Here is a 15,378-nt window from a genome sequence, read left to right as displayed (position 1 = left end):
GAGCTGGATCTTGCAATACACGGTTAGCCCCAGTATAAATTGGAAGAAGAAACCCATTAACTACTCACTGCTGGCCCTAGGGTGCTATTTATGCCATAGGAAATCTTTAATGGGGGAAGAAAGCCCCCCCATCAGGGTCACAGAGGTCTCCACCCTGGAAATACGCTTTTACCACCAGGGAAGTCCATCAGCCGAGGAACACGTACAGCATTACACCAACATTGCCCTGGGGAGGGGGTAAGAAACCCAGGGTGCAGCCTGACCCTTGCAGCTCGGACAACAACTCCTGACGATGCCCAGAGAAAACCCCATCCCCGCCTGGCCGGAGCAGCCCCCGCCGGCGCTGGGACGGCTGCAGGAGCACGCAGAGAGCCGAACCCGCTCGCCCAGGAACACCCCAGCAGTGAGGAGATGCTGATACACACCTGCACGGGCCGCACCAGTCCGTTTGTTGGTTGAGGCCAAAGCGAGCTCTGCATTTCTTAGGAGAGGCAGGATCTGAACACAGAAGCATGCGTGGCGGAGAATGGGCAAGGCAGAGGCACAAAGAGGAGGAGGAGCAGGAGGAAGAAAAGAGGCAACATCATTTTAGCCACTTTAACATACGACTAACAGACTACAATCCAATTTTTTTTCTTTTTTCTTTTTTTCTTTTTTTTTTTTCTTTTTTTTTTTTTTTTTTCCTGCAACAGACCGGTGCCGGCACCAACTCTCCTGGAAAAAAGTGATCGTTAGGCAAATATCAGTGATCACTGCTGGCAGCTGGAGAAGGAGGAGGTTTGGGAAACAGCCTCAGCTCTGGGAAACATGGGCAGTTATGGGGAAATTCACAGCTCTCTGAACGTCTGAAGTTTGGAAAAGCTGCCAAATCCCAGAGGAGCTGCCTGCCCTCTGTGTCTGCATCCTTACCTGCTCCCTGCCTTTCCAGCAGCGACTAAACGGGGCTGCCAGCGAGCTTGGACTGCGCACGGAAAAGAAGAGGAGGAAACGTTGCAGAAGCAGGCTGAAAGCAGAGTTAGCACCGAGGAGACCCAGGCCCGGGTTATTCTACTCCGCCCCCTGCCATTCCCCTTCCAGTTCTCATGAAAAAGCTATTCTCCATGGCCTTTCCTAAAATGTTGCAATTATGGGCCTCATTAAATGAAGCCCTATTTACTTTCAGGCACGTCTTGGTTTTTTTTCTCTAGTGCTGTAAATGGGATCTGAACAGCACACTTCTGCGCTGGATTCACGCTCCCTCCTTCAGCCACCACCAGCGTCTCCTGTTGTGTACGACCAGCGGTTGGCTTTCCATCTATAACAGGTGAAATTACCATTTTTGTATCACATGGACAAGATATATATATATATATAGACAGAAAAATATATATACTACATACAAGCCCCCCAGCATTTCTGGAGGGAGAGAGAACTAATGCTTTGCTCAGAAAGCCAACAGCCTGTCATCTGGCTGACTTAATTTAATCCAAAAGTAACTAAGAGCAATGAGCAGTAATGAACTGGTAGGCTGCAGAGCGGGAAAAGCTCTTTCTCAGTCTATAGGCGCCCGTAGAATGGACACGCTGGAATAAACAGGCTGTCTAACTTCAGGTATACGTGATGCCGTGGTGGGCAAGGGCAGTCTCTCGATGTTTTCTAACGAATATTTATTGGAACAGATATTATTTATTCCTGACGTGGCAGCGATGCTTCAGAAAGCAGCACGGGAATTGCCTCGGATGGTGGGAAAGCGTGTGACCAGCTGAAATCTGTCAAAAGGGCCTTTTTGAATAAACGCTGCGGTACAGGGAGGCAACTGGAACTGGTTTTTAGTATGACCGTAATGAACTCTGGGTTGCTTGGAAAGGAAAACCAACTGTGGGGTAGTCCCATGGGGCATCTTGAGTCCTGTCACTGCGTTTAGTCCCACGTGCGATATTGATGCATTTGAGAGGAGTTTTCTTTAATTAATGGTATCTATAGGGCTGACGGGGACGTTCAGCCTGGATGTTTTGAATAGATTAAGTTTAGTGACAGTTTGTATGAAGTTACACGCTTGCCAAAATCTAGTATTTTCAGTTTTCACAAACTACCCACGGTCTAATTCAAATATGTCTATGAAAAGTCACAGAAATGTTAATTTACTTTATCTTACAAAAAAAAAAAAGGCCTATTTCTTTCATTAAGCTCAGGAGAATAAAAGAAAACACGGTAAAACATGACAACAGCTTTGCCTTCAGATTATCCACCCTGAACAGAAAGGAAGGGACAGCCACCGAGGCGCACGCCCAGCGCCGCCGCATTTACCTGAGTTGGAATCTTGCTGCTTTTCCCGTGTTCGTCTCTTCTTTTTCCCCTAGGAAACCAAAGGGCAGGCCGTTAGTCCGCGCTCCCAGAGGGCGAGGGAGCTGCGCAGGGGTTTTGGGGCTGGAGCAGCTGTAACGGCCGCGGGCTCTGCCCGTTCCAGGGAGGGATGCGCTGGGAATCACTGGAAGGGCACCTGCGCAGGGGTGTCTGCGGGGACGCCCCTTCCCTTTCCCCGACTGCCCAGTCCAACGCTCCCGAGAAGAAACCCAGGAGGACCTCTCAATGCAACCACCCGAATCTGTGTTTGCACGCACGCCAACGGCTGCCTTTTACACGGCACAAACGTGCTCTGGGCACGTACCTTTTCTCAGGAATAACCCCTCGGTTCCAGTATCCCCGGATCCAGCACCACAGGCATTTTGACTCATCCCAAAACCGCTCTGCCTGAGATCCGCGCGTACGTAGGAACAGCAACAGAAACCCAGAGGAGACGGCGGCCGAGTCCCTGCCACCCCCCCACCGTGTCTGCTGCACCCTCTTCCCAACGCGCTGCTCCCCTGCTCTGTTTCACGAGCCCAGGACCGCGCTACAAACGCGGCCGAGACCCTGATTTACGCTGCAGGCTCCGTAAGAAGTCGCAAGAGAAATTGTTAGTGGATGCAAAACGACTCTAATAAAGCCTGTGCCTGCACTGCTCAGCACCTCTGCCATCTCCTGCCGGTCCTCCTCGGCCCACCCTGATGTGTCTCGCCTGGGAATCCCACCCATTATCACTTTAATTAATTAATAGGTAATTTAATTAATAGATTTAACTAGATTAATAGAATTAAACAAGATTTACCACATGTAACGGAGGCAGTCTGATCAACAGCTGATCCTCCTGGTGTATTCTTATTCCTCCTCCCTCTTTACGTTTCTAAAAAGCACTTGGGCCACGTTAGCACCTTCCCTATTTCCATTACTTGCTTTAATGTGGTGCCTTTTACCTGAACAGAAATTGCTCCGTAACGTGTTACCAGGAGGAATATCGTTGATTGCAAAAAAGAAAGTTTTAGGAAATCTCCAGAAATTTATTTTTAAATAATACTTAACTATTTCAGTGCTTTTGCAGCTCTGGACCCATCTCTCATTCTTCTGTTTTCTTCCCTCACTAACAAGAAAACCCAGTTTTATCCCCAAACTGCCTCTGTGACTCACAATATGCAACAACTCCCCTCATCTCCTAATGAGCTTATTAACGAGGGCACAGCGGCGCAGGAGCAAATCTGGCTTGCGTGGAGCAGGCAGCTCGCAAGGCTGCCTTTAACCCTGACTTTTTATATGACTTCTTGTGGTTTGAGTGAAGGTGGAAAGCTCTGAGCTGCGGTAAGCTTTTTCTTCAGTGTGGGAGCAACTGTATTTCCTGCCCGATATCCGCATCACGTGTTGCAGAAGTGACCTACATTCCTCCTCCACCTTGCTCAAGCTCCGGAGAGAAAAGCATCTTTTACGACAACCACGATACCCAAAGCAGTTACTTGTCGGTGCTGGGAGAACCAACGTGGACCTTTGGAGCCTGATAACCATGGAGGAAAAAATTCTTCTGGAGCAAGGAACCAGCTCTTTTGCCAAGATGAAGGATGCTACAGGATTGAGATTTCCATGGAGGATGTGCTTGGTGCCTTGCTCTCAGTGATGCTGCCGCCCTCCGGAGCCGCCCTTAGAGAAACCGGGGCAGCACCTTTGGTGCTGCCCCGGTTTCTCTAAGGGCGGCTCCGGAGGGCGGCAGCATCCTGCACTGATCCTGCAAAGCTGCATATGGATGCTGAGCTCCTGATCCGTGCTTGCAAGGAGACAGGGATGTCTGTGCTGCCGCAGGGAAACACAGGCTGGGGGCTTCCCGTAACCTCTCCTTTCTCTGCATCATCTCTGCCTTCTGTTTTTTTTTGTTTTTTACTTTTTTTTACTTTTTTGGGGGTTTTTTTGGAAGTTGTTTAAAGGTGTTTTATCACTCTCAGTGGAGTTTGGGCTTTCTGGAAGGAGGGCTTGGGTCGGGGTGGGCTGGATGGGTGCTCGCTGTGCGGGTCCCAGGGGAAAGCAAGCGGCTGCGAGGGAAATGACGGAGCCTTAGATCAAAGGGCAGAGCCCTAGAGTGGATGGACAGACGTGTGAAGGCTTACGTGTGCTTTGCTTCGGGTCTCTAATGAGCTCGTTAGGCAAGTAAGATCAAAACAGTCAAAAAAGCCACTAGAAAAGACCCGAGTGTATCCCCGTGCTTCTGGGGCATCGTTACCCCTATGCAACCTCGTTTAACATGGTGCCACTGAAGTGATTAATATAGCTAAGAGGAAACGAATTTTTTTTTTTTTTTTAAAGAATAACCTTTAAATGTTCCATAGAGCAGCCCAGAGGCTTCCCAAGTGTCAGCCCTACCACCACGAGCTCTGGCCAGCCCAGGAGCTGCTGCTGCTTCTCCCCAGGGAGCGGGGGACCCCGGGCACCCCGGCCGTGCCAGCGTGGCCAGTCCACTGCAGCCCCCCTCCGAAAAAGAGCCACTATTTTAGATGTAGAGTCAAGTCGGCTCTTTATAAAAACCAAACACCGTTTTTTTCTCTGCTCACGCCTTGGGGATCGGTTTGACATCGACTGCTGCGGCAGCGTACCTCGCTACAGCCAAAACCGAAGAGGACCAAGGCTGGAGCTTCCCTTCTGTCCCTCGTACACAGGGAAAGCTCTTCTGGCCAGGGGACGCACAGTCCCAACTCTCGGCGCGTTTCAGGGCCCTCTGCACTACTTAATTTTTATTGCTGCAAACTGAACCGAATATGCTGCGTGGCTCAGCTGCTCCACTCAGCAGCCCCTGCCTGGTTTGGGGATTGGTTTTTTTCTTTTTGCAATCTGGAAAGATTGGGTTTTGTTTTTTTTTTTCCCCTAACAGCAACCTTGGTTGGGAAACAGGCTCGCCAAGGAGCTGGGTTGAGCTCATGAGTGAGCAGAGCTCACAGCGCTGTCGTCTGCGTTTGCCCAAATTGCATCTGAATGCTTTGAACGTGGTGAGCTTGATTTGGTCAGGGATCTCAAATAATGGTCGGTCAGGGTGGGATCAACGTTCCTGAGGGACAGACAGAAACCCGGTGACTGTCGTCCTGCGAGCGCTGCTTACGTGCCCTGCGATACCTGGCGCTGCTGCTTGGGATGCAACCCCTCCGAGAGTCCAAAATTGGACCTGAACAGCCCGTGAGACCGAGGTTTGCACTACAACTGGTACAAAGCAGCTTCCACTTTCCTATTTCATCCTTTGTAACAATTATTTCCCGTTATTATTACACTCCCGTGAGTGTGGCTCAGGCAAATACTCTGTGCTTGTTTTAAACCCGCAGAACAGAGCCGGCAGCCCGCAATTTGGCAAATCCCCCCAAAACCTGCAGCGTGTCCTTGGGCTCAGCCCCGTGTGGCTACAGAGCCCGCGGTGCCCAGCCCCAAGATTTTGAGCTGATGAAGGAGGCGCTACCGCAAAGCGATCGGAGCTGAGCAGGCTGCAGGTGCCCGTTCAGCCCCCCCCAGCCATCCCACCCCGACTTTCTCCTCCCACACCTCTGCCCCATGCTCTGCCCCTGCTGGGCAGGTATCTCAGCTGCTGCTCGAGATGCTCAAAGCGGTGAGTTTCCATAAAATTATATTTCCAAAAATCATCTACATCACTTAAAAGTTCCTCTTCCTTTCCACTCGTATTTACTTGGGCAATAAGTGAACAAACGGCGCGTATGAGTTGCAACATTCGTGCTACACATACGCAATGAGCAACAGCCAAAAGAATATTCAAAATATTCTTGAAATATGAATTTCTGTAGGTATTGTGCCACCAGGAACGCCATTACCAGGGACAGACGGGATGTTTGGCAAACACCAGCTGTCAACCCCCCCCCACCCCAGGCTAATTTCGGGCCATGCCAGGGGATCCGAGCCGCGGCAGCCACTCACGTAGTTGTCTCTGGCAGACCAGCCGGGGTAGAGCTGCATGTGGAGCTGCCGTTCCTTGCGAGCCAGTTCGTAGTACTTGGCCTGCTCCTCCCGGGACAGCGCGTGCCACTGCAAGGACAAGCACGGAGGTGAGACGTGGCCCCGACGTCCCTGCTCTGCCCGTCCCCACCGCGGCTGCCCCGCTCTGGGGCACATCTGATTCTGCGTCTTTAAAGGATAAGAGCACCCGGTTGTGAAAGCAGATGCTCGTTACGTGCTTAAGAGCAGCTGCAAGGGATGGGGATGCTGCACTGGGACAACGGTGTTGAGCCCCACATGCTCTTACCCTCCTTCCCAAGATCTGGTTGATAGCGGCGCTCTCTTTCAGGGTGCATTCGGCAATGACTTTCGCCCGCATTTCTTTCATATACAACATGAAAGCGTTCAGCGGCTTCTTGATAGTGGGCTTCTTGGCTTCCTTCTCTCTCTTTGGTTCTGGTTGAGGTTTCCTTGGGACCGAAAGAAGAGCTGTCAGCATCAGAGCCACCCTCCTGCCTGGTGGCACCAAGCTCAGCAGAAGACTCGACACCAAACCCACCCAACGGCACGAGCGGGTGGGGGGGGGCCTGGGATCTGCACCTCGGATGCGCACCGCTGCCTGATGCAGGCAGAGCTTGGTGTTCATCCGTCCTCCCGCCCCGTGCGAGCGTTAATAGGGATAAATGAAATGGGCGCTAAGGCTGTTGAGACCTGCTGGCGCTTCCAACTTACATGTTTCGGTCATAGTGCTCCATCTCTTGCTTGCCGGAGTGGGGCACGATGGCGGGGTGCGGGATGCCGGTGGTGTGCATGCCGGAGCCCAGCATCAGCGGGTGAGTGAACCTGCAACAGAGAGCGGATGAGCCACGCCGGGAGAGCCGTGCCGGGGGTGCTCAGGATGCTCGGGCAGCCGGCGCGGTGCGTCTCACGAGGTGACACTCTGACGTGGCAGAAGCAGACGGTAAGCAGAGGACACGGAAAGCAAACCTGTGGGTGCTGCCAGGCTGGCGCGGGGCAGGCAGTGCCCACCACCCCTGGGTCGCCCCCGCCGCGCCGGCAGCGGGCACACGGGCGGAAAAGGTCCGGGTGCTGCCGTGAGGACACAAGCCTGCAGCGAGAGCCAGCCTGACGGAGATCAAGGGCGCTTTCAACCGGTGGTTTCAGCTACTCAGATCACTGCTGTTGCAATATCTTATTAGCGCTGCAGAAAGGAACAACAAACTCAACCCAGGGTTTGGATGGGAGAGATTGGGACCACCCCGCACCTTCCTTTTAACAGAAATAGCCTAAGTCTGAACATGAACCAAACTGCAACTCTAGGAGGTGCACCTTGCCTAAGCAATGTTCTCCACCAACACGGGACTGAGATCACGAGAGGTCTCGCTAACTTTCAAGCTTCATTAGCTCTCTCTCGAGTTTAGAGGGTAAAGCCAGCGCAGTCAGCTTTGCCAAGCTTGCCACTTTATGACTGCAGCTTGAGATGGCAGAATTGCCCATGGGAGATGAACTGTTCATTAGATATGCTGGCACGAAAAGAAAAGCTGTTTAATTTAATCCACCAGCACAGTCTGATCCTTATCTGACCAGGTGTACTTTCTGTGCTGCAGCAGCGCTGCAAAATCCACCCCAAAATCTTGCGAGCGGGAGCTCCCGCGCTGGGCTCGGGGAGGCTGCTGGGGAACCGTTAGCTCCTCTCTTGCCTTCACCTTCGGGGCCGGGCAAAGCGATGCTCAGAGAGCAAGGAGGGCTGGCAGCGCTCCCTCGCCTCTGCTGCAGGGCTAAGGGTTTGCATGGATCCAGGGTTGCACGGATCAAGGTTTTTGCATGGGTAAGGGTTTGCACGGGGTAAGGGTTTGCACGGTTTTCCTGTGGGAATCCTCCACTAACGGCTCTTTGGGACAACACGAAGCAGAAGCGAAAGCTGGTGCGTGAGCACACGCAGCGTGCACAGACATCCCTGCGGTGCTGCTGGCCTCGCTGGAGCCACGGGGGCTTTGCCCACCAGCACGCCTGGAGGGGCTGGGCTCTGTGATTTCCATCCACAGGGGATGTATTTTGCTCACCGGGACATCACTGGAGCCTGGGTATATTGACAGAGGGCAAAATTTGGTCCTGGGTGACCACAGACTTGCAGTACAAATGGTCCAGGGTTGTGCTACACGGCTCGATATTTAAGGTGGGTCGTGCCGCAGGTTGAGGTCCTTGCGGGGGGAAGCAGGGCGGCGACGGGGCCGGCTCCTGCCGACCCCTGCTCGTGTGCAGGGTCTGGCCCACGGCTGCGCCAGCCCCGCGCTGCCCGATGATGGTGGGACGGGGGAGGCAGGAGCTGCGCTTCCATCTCAGGGTTCTGACCTGTGCTGATGGGAGGACGGCAGATCGCTGCCCGCTGCCTGTCCTGCTTTTAAGGCTGAGATCAAATAAAATGGATCATTCCGCAGAGCAAAACTCAGCAGTGGTGATGGCAGGGATATATTCAGGATTAGGGTTAGTGACAAGGAGCAAAATCCTGAGGAACGGATTTCACCCTCTTTTCCCAGCGCTGAGCTGAAGGCAGGGTTTCTGGCTTTGTTTTGACTTCTGCTGATTAAAACCCAATCGTTGTGCATGTTCCCGGGATGCTCGATATTCCCCTGACCGTGCTTTGGACCGGGCACTGCCTAAAAGCGCCTTCTCCTCCCCGGCTGCCCCGGGGAAGGTGTGTGGCCGTCCCTGGGTGGCCGCGGTCTGCTGCAAGCTCCTACCGCACAAACTGCAAGCTGCGAGACCAGCCGAGCCGCTGCCCTGTCTCACACAGCTCATACTCACCTGGAGAAAGAAGCCCCAGCAGAAAGCGCTGACGAATACGGCTGTCTAAATCCACATGACGGGAGCGGATAGACAGACTGGCTCTGCCTGGGATCGGGAAGAAAGAGTCTATAAAGTATCCACAGCTACGTGCTGTTTCCTAAAGATACCCTTTGCTAAGGGGACTCAGAGCACTGATGCCCCAGGAGCTCTGCCTGGTGGGATGCTTGGGGTGTCCCCTGGGCTCAAGGGGCAGTGAGGGACTTGGACTTTATTTTGGGAGAAGCTGGGCCTCCCTGCAAAGGTTTGATCCAACTGTGCCCCCCCCCCCTCCGTCCCTAGTGCTGGGTAACGCTGCAGCTTTGAGTTTATCCTGTTAAAACACGAAATGCGGAGGTGTGCTGAAAAATTAGGAGACGTTGCTATTGCACAGAAGTAGCCGCTTAAAAGAGCACAGCTTGACCAAAAAAACTAAAGCCTGGTCAGAGCCTCCCTCTGTGCCGTGCACAACAGGCTGCACGGTCGCGGGCTGCACCAGGAGGATGCTGAAGCACGGGAATGTCCCGGTGTCTGGAGAGAAAGCATCTACTCTGCCCCCGTACGTGCTTCAGAAATGCTCTGATTTCCCCAGCACATCCTTTTAAGGATGCCCATCATTTTTAAACAAGCCAAAAGCTCAGTCCTACATTTCTTTTGAAAGTTGTTTCACCCAGGAGACTGGGCATGTACCAGACCTGGAGCTGGAAATTATTTTTGAGATAGTAAAATAACTATGCAGGAAGTTCCTCGTTGTTCCCCGCCAGGGAAACCCCCCCCGTTTTCATATGGAGATAGCTCAGAAATACCTTGGCTTGTTCTGCAAAGCCGCCAAAAGATGCTCCCAGCCTAAAACTGCGCATGGGAACCAGGATGCCCGAGGAGAGCACGATGGGGTGCTTAAACCCCTGCCGATGCTCGTGCTCCTCTGGCCGGGCAGCGCAGAGCTGTGCCTAAGACCAGCACTAGAGCTATTCTCAGCTCTAATCAGGCAGGAAAAAGAAAAAAAAAAAAAAAAAAAAAAAAAAGCCCCGATCATTAAGCGCGATGCCCTGCGAAGGACCGAGCTCCTGGATGCCAGGGATTTTTCAGGGGCTACAGACAGTTTCTGCCCTGAAGAGGAATAACGACAGCGCGGCGGCAGTCAGGCCCTCGGGCTGCGCTGGGGAGGAAGGAGGGTTCTGCTGCTACCGCTCAGGGAGCTGCTGTGTCTCGGCTTGACCGAAATCTGCAGGATCTGTCTGCAGGAAAGGCAGCCGAGGCGGCGGGGCTCTGTTTACACCCTGCCAGGCAGAAGCCCTCTCCCACCCCTTAGATGTCGGCGGGTATAAACACACCGACAAACAGCCAAGTGCTACCGCGCATCGGGAAACCGAAACAACCTTTGAAGTCGAACGCTGCTGCCCCAGGGCCGAGAAAACTCTCGGAGCTAATCCAGAAGCGACACGCGTTACTGCAGAGGCTGAGATACCGGGATAGAAAGGGAGGCGGGCACTCGCGGCTTCGTCCAAAGTGATTCTGACGTGCAAATTAATGCAATTGTAAAATCAGTCCCTGATGGTCGGGAACGCGTGATTACAGCCCCTATCACCCGGCGATGGGAGGGCGGCTTGGAAAAAAGGCATGGGACGGCCGTGGAGGGGCTGCCGTGGCACCGCTGCCGCTCAGCACCGTGAGTGGGTGAGCGACACGGATCGCAGGCTCCCGGCTGATGTTTGCTGCCAGGCTCCTGCGTGCAAAACTCACTCGACTGGACTCTCCCAGCTAATTACAGAGAGAGTGATGGCAGCTCCTCCTCCCGAAGCACTCGGTGAGAACAAAGCCCGTTTCTGCCCAGCTCCTGCCTGCCAGCTCGCAGAGGAAAAGCTGCTTCCCGTGTGCGGCCATCCTGGCTTGGCGGCACCGGTGTGAGCATCCCCGGCACAAGCATCCCCAGCACGAACATCCCTGGCACGAACATCCCCGGCATGCGGCCCCTGCTGCCCACTGCCTCCTGCACAGGGGTCAACACTGCCGCAAACTCGCCGGGCTTCAGCACTTCTGCACCCACCCACACTGGGAGCGGTTTTTGGGCTCTTTCCCTAAATTTTGGGCAGGCAAAAGGATGAGCAAAAGCTCTATTACAGAGACACGTGCTTCGAGCTGCTGCTTTCCGCTCTGTCAGGCCATTTATTGCTTTACCGTATCTGCTCTATTAGTCACTAATGAACGTGTCTGACGAGGTTGCTTGAGGATGCCAAAGCTCTCAGCAATGCAAACTCCCTCCGCCACCGACCGACCGACCAAACCTCTGTGCAAACCAGACTTCTTCCCCAGGGCCGCCCTCAACAGCATCCCACCCCACAAGTGGACCTTGCATTTGGCAAACAGGCTCCGTTCTCACCCCCAACTATTTCTTTCATGTTACAGCACAGTCACCCCAGTACTTGTTTTTCCTGAGGATGAATCACATCGTATGAGGAGTTAAATCATCGCCCAAGAGTAGCAGATTTAGCACGGAAGGCAAAATGTAATCTCTTTGAAGCCAAACTCTGTATCAAAGGCCTCAGCCTCTGCTTCCATGTGGTTAAATATCTGGAACATGAAATTCATAAACAAAACAAAAAGCTAACATTTTATTTTGTGTTTTAATGTGCTTTACCTCTCCCATTTTGCAATATGTTCTTGTACCTGGACCGGGCTTTGCTGGAGTTTTATCAGCTGGTGCCAGGGAGTATCTGGCCGCCTGTCCCCGCAATTGCCCTCCCTGCGCTGTCCCCCTGTCCCGGCCACCCCGACCCGCCGCCTGCAGCCACCAGCCTCCCCGTGAGCCTCTGCAAGGTCCCCGCGTCACCCACCGGGATTAAAAATTAATCTGAAGAGTGATGATGCCCACGCGGCACCGCCTGCCAGACCTGCTCCCTCGGCGTGCTTACGATCACGGTGACAAAAGCCAGTGGCAATGACCACAGAGCACAGACCGATGTATTTTTAACTCATGTCCCGGGGCAGGATTCCCAACGGGCTTCACTTTGCGGGATGCTCCTTGGGGCTGGTTCATCCAGGGGGGACTTTGCTCCAGCTCACGGTCCCTCCTTCCCTGTCCCCCCTGGGGCAGCGGGTGCTGCCGAGCTGGCCGTGCTGCAGCCAGGCTGCGGGTACCAGGGTGGTTCACCAGGGCACGTCTCTGCCATGATCTGCTTTTTCCCTGCGTGTCAGACCCCGAGAAGCACCGTGGCCTGGCGGATGGAGCATCCCATTAGATTACACCTTGCCGGTGACACGCTCAGGGAAAGCACTGGTTGTGCTGAAAAACCCAGCGAGGGAGAAAATTACCTCCTACTCGAACAGAGAGGCTTTTCTTGTGATTTGGAGAGGTGGGTAGGAAGCGCAGGAGATGGTTTTGAATTGGGCAGGTTGTAACCCGGCTCCAGGGATGCCCCAGCCGGGACAAAACCTTCAACCTCTCCGCAGATCCGCTCCCCATCTCTAAAACAGGGCTAAATCCTCCTCCCCATCACAAAGCATGCGGAAGGGACGAAGCCGGGGTGAAAGCACCGTGGAGGTTACGGAGAATGGCCGCACGCGGTTTGTTCAATAAACCATCCCCCGTACGGAGCGGCCGGCGGGCTGCGCGGGGCCGAGCCCTCCACACTCACCATCCCATCGACGGCGTGATCTGTCCGACTCCACCGGGAGGGAGGGGGTAGAATCCGGGGATGTCTGAGGTCTGGGAAGGACGGTGCACTCCTGGGAGAAGGGAGAAGGAGATGAGTTGGACCCAGCGCCGTGCTCCCCGGCTGACCCGGACCGTTCCCGACCCCCTGGCTGCTCCATCTACGGGCACTTGTGGGCAGCAGGTAATACATGTGAAAGAGCTGGCTGCAAGTGGCAGGACACTACAACTGCCCTTTTTATTGCTGTGGTTGCCCCTGCGGGGATGTGGTGGGTTGTCCACGTTGCTGCAGAATCACAAACACTCGTGTAACGGGGCGGGGAAGGCAGCTTGCTCCTGCACAAGCGTCATCCTTGCTCCATGCCACTCCGAGACCAAGCAGCAACTTGCTTTGGCAAGGATTTGATGGACTCCGGGCATCCCTCTGCCCCTCCCTGAGAGCCTGTTCAGGTGTCCAGCTGACGGTCAAAGCCATTCCTACACCCCCTTCCCATCAGCCATCCCCGGGACCCCCCATGAGCGGCCAGCGGGGATGCTCCAGCAGGCATCACTCCTATCTCAATTTTAAACAACATCAGTCCCCGTTCAAAGCAATCGTTTCGCAGGCGCTCTGGGTGCCAGGGACCGGCAGACGTGGGTACGGTGCCAGCTGGGAATTCACCCTTTGCACGGGGAATCCCTGTGTGATCTTCAAAGCTGCTGGCACGGGCGGCATGGCCAGAGGAGACAGCCGCAGCATCTACCCGTTTCTATCTGGACTTGAAAACAGCCCGTGGAGCCCAAGGCTGCGGGTGGGACTCTGACAACCGCGGTGCTGCTGGCAAAAGCAGCCTCCAGCTGACCCCCCGACTGGAAAACCGGAGGGGAGCTGGGGCTGAGCTCTGCCGCAGCACCACGTAGTGCTGACTGCTAACGAGCCGCAGATAAAAAAATCCTGTACGGAGATTGTCCAGCAGCTGTCCTGGGCAATAAATAAATTGAATAAATTGGTAATTAGTTGCAAGCAGTTTGCAAACTCAGAAGTCTGGATTATTCTCCTAGGTGTACTAATGATAAATTATTAATTCAGAATGACACCAACAGATTCCAAGCACCTTACTAGGAGTTAGCTAAAATAAGTATCTAACTGAACTGCAAGGAATATATCACTTAGTATGAGACTGACCTACAGCTGTGCTCTGGTGGGACGCAGCAGCCCCCTGAAGGTCAAACAAAACCAGCATCCAGCTGCCAGGATTTCCCGAGATTTGGACCTCCAACAATCCGAGTTGCGTAAGCCAGAGCACAAGTTATTCTTGCTGGCCCAGTGGTTGGGGCACCAGCCACTGACTCAGAAGATCCTGCTTGTATTTCCTTGTCTGCGTGTCCTTGGGCTACCGTGAAATACTTTAAAGGGATGCTGTGAGAATGAGTGCGATGGTGACTCTCCAGCGCTTACACTAGGTGATAGTGGGAGATATTTCAGCCATGAAAATAGAGGTGAGACACATCCAGGATGAACGGGGAAGGAAACCCTCACCCCGGCAGTGCAGGGATGGAGGATGCAAAGCTGATCACAGCTGCACCACGGAGGCAGGTCCCAGCTGAAGATGATGGTCTGAACCTCTCCATAAATAGGACCTGGGGGGGCTCCGGGATAGTCAGACGCCCCCCCTGCCTCCGACGTAAATGTACAGGCTAAATGGGAAAGGGGAGACCTGAAAGTGCCTGTGCCGAGGGTGCAGGTGGGTGTGCAGCCAGAGGACAGCTTCCCAGGATTACAGAGATGAACGCTTAGGGACCACCCCACTGCTGATCGCAGCCTTCACGGAGGGATATAACCAGCTCATCCCCGGGGTGAGCTGCTCCCGTGTTGCTGAAGGCTTTCCTGGCTAACAGCGAGTCCCTGGAGGCAGCTCACGGTGAGGGGCTCTCGGGGGGACAGTGCTCTGCAAGGCATCCACAAAGGCAGCGTGAAGGAAGGTGTGTCGGGTCGCCTTCCCGGGAGACTTAGAAATCTGCACGCTTCCTCTCGAGATTCAGAAATCTGCCATTAGCTGAGCTTTTAATAGGTTTATTTTGTTAACTCTTCATGGCTTGCCACTGAGTTTATTATGCTCTGGTGGCTGACAAGCAATGTGCTGGCTGGAAGAAAACCAGGATGTGCCTGGGTATCTCTTACACCGGATCTAAATCCTCCCCATCAACATCCCCGAGGAGTCCAGAACGTGGCCGCCGGGTTCAGACCAGGGACAATTCAGCACATCCTCCAGCCAAGAGCATCCTCGATACCTCATCGTTTTAGCACTGATGTTAACTTGGCGAAGCCAACGTCTCTGGGACGGTTTGGATCACTCCTGGGGGGGAGGCTTTTGCCCAAATCACAACAGTTGGTTTTGTGCCTCCGTTTTTGCACTGATTTCTGTGCTCTCATGGACCCTGAATCTCTTCATGAATGTCATTTGACACAAAACTGTGCATTTGAAATCATGACATCAAGACCAGGTTTGTGCAAAGCCTGGCTGATCTGAACAGACGCTGATAGATTCTGTTGCACTAACGTAAGGTTGAGAAAAGTGTGATTTTACACTCAGCTTGCCAGTAACCCATGAAGAATGATGGGCTGGGGTGAATTCCTGTGCATGTACCTATATTTTACA

At 53.7% G+C, this 15,378-nt stretch overlaps 1 protein-coding gene across 8 annotated transcripts in view; it reads right to left on the bottom strand.

Annotated features, from left to right (window-relative positions):
* Positions 1-15,378, bottom strand: part of TCF7 (transcription factor 7) — a 74,720-nt gene that overhangs the window by 7,489 nt on the left and 51,853 nt on the right. For 4 of the 8 annotated variants that reach the window (XM_054841398.1, XM_054841399.1, XM_054841401.1 and 1 more), the window contains exons 5-10: positions 12,723-12,813; positions 9,070-9,156; positions 6,997-7,107; positions 6,572-6,734; positions 6,247-6,354; positions 2,287-2,335 (exon numbers count right to left, since the gene is read on the bottom strand). In XM_054841398.1, coding sequence (XP_054697373.1) covers positions 2,287-2,335; positions 6,247-6,354; positions 6,572-6,734; positions 6,997-7,107; positions 9,070-9,156; positions 12,723-12,813 — 609 coding nt within the window. Of the gene's footprint in view, positions 1-164; positions 166-425; positions 499-2,286; positions 2,336-6,246; positions 6,355-6,571; positions 6,735-6,996; positions 7,108-9,069; positions 9,157-12,722; positions 12,814-15,378 lie in introns of all 8 variants that reach the window. The other 4 variants (XM_054841402.1, XM_054841403.1, XM_054841405.1 and 1 more) reach the window with 2 other exon arrangements.

The sequence above is a fragment of the Grus americana genome, chromosome 14, assembly GCF_028858705.1.
Source record: "Grus americana isolate bGruAme1 chromosome 14, bGruAme1.mat, whole genome shotgun sequence".
Classification (NCBI taxonomy): domain Eukaryota; kingdom Metazoa; phylum Chordata; class Aves; order Gruiformes; family Gruidae; genus Grus; species Grus americana.
The sequence above is the reverse complement of the archived record's forward strand: the minus strand, read 5'-3'. Positions and strand labels throughout refer to the sequence as shown.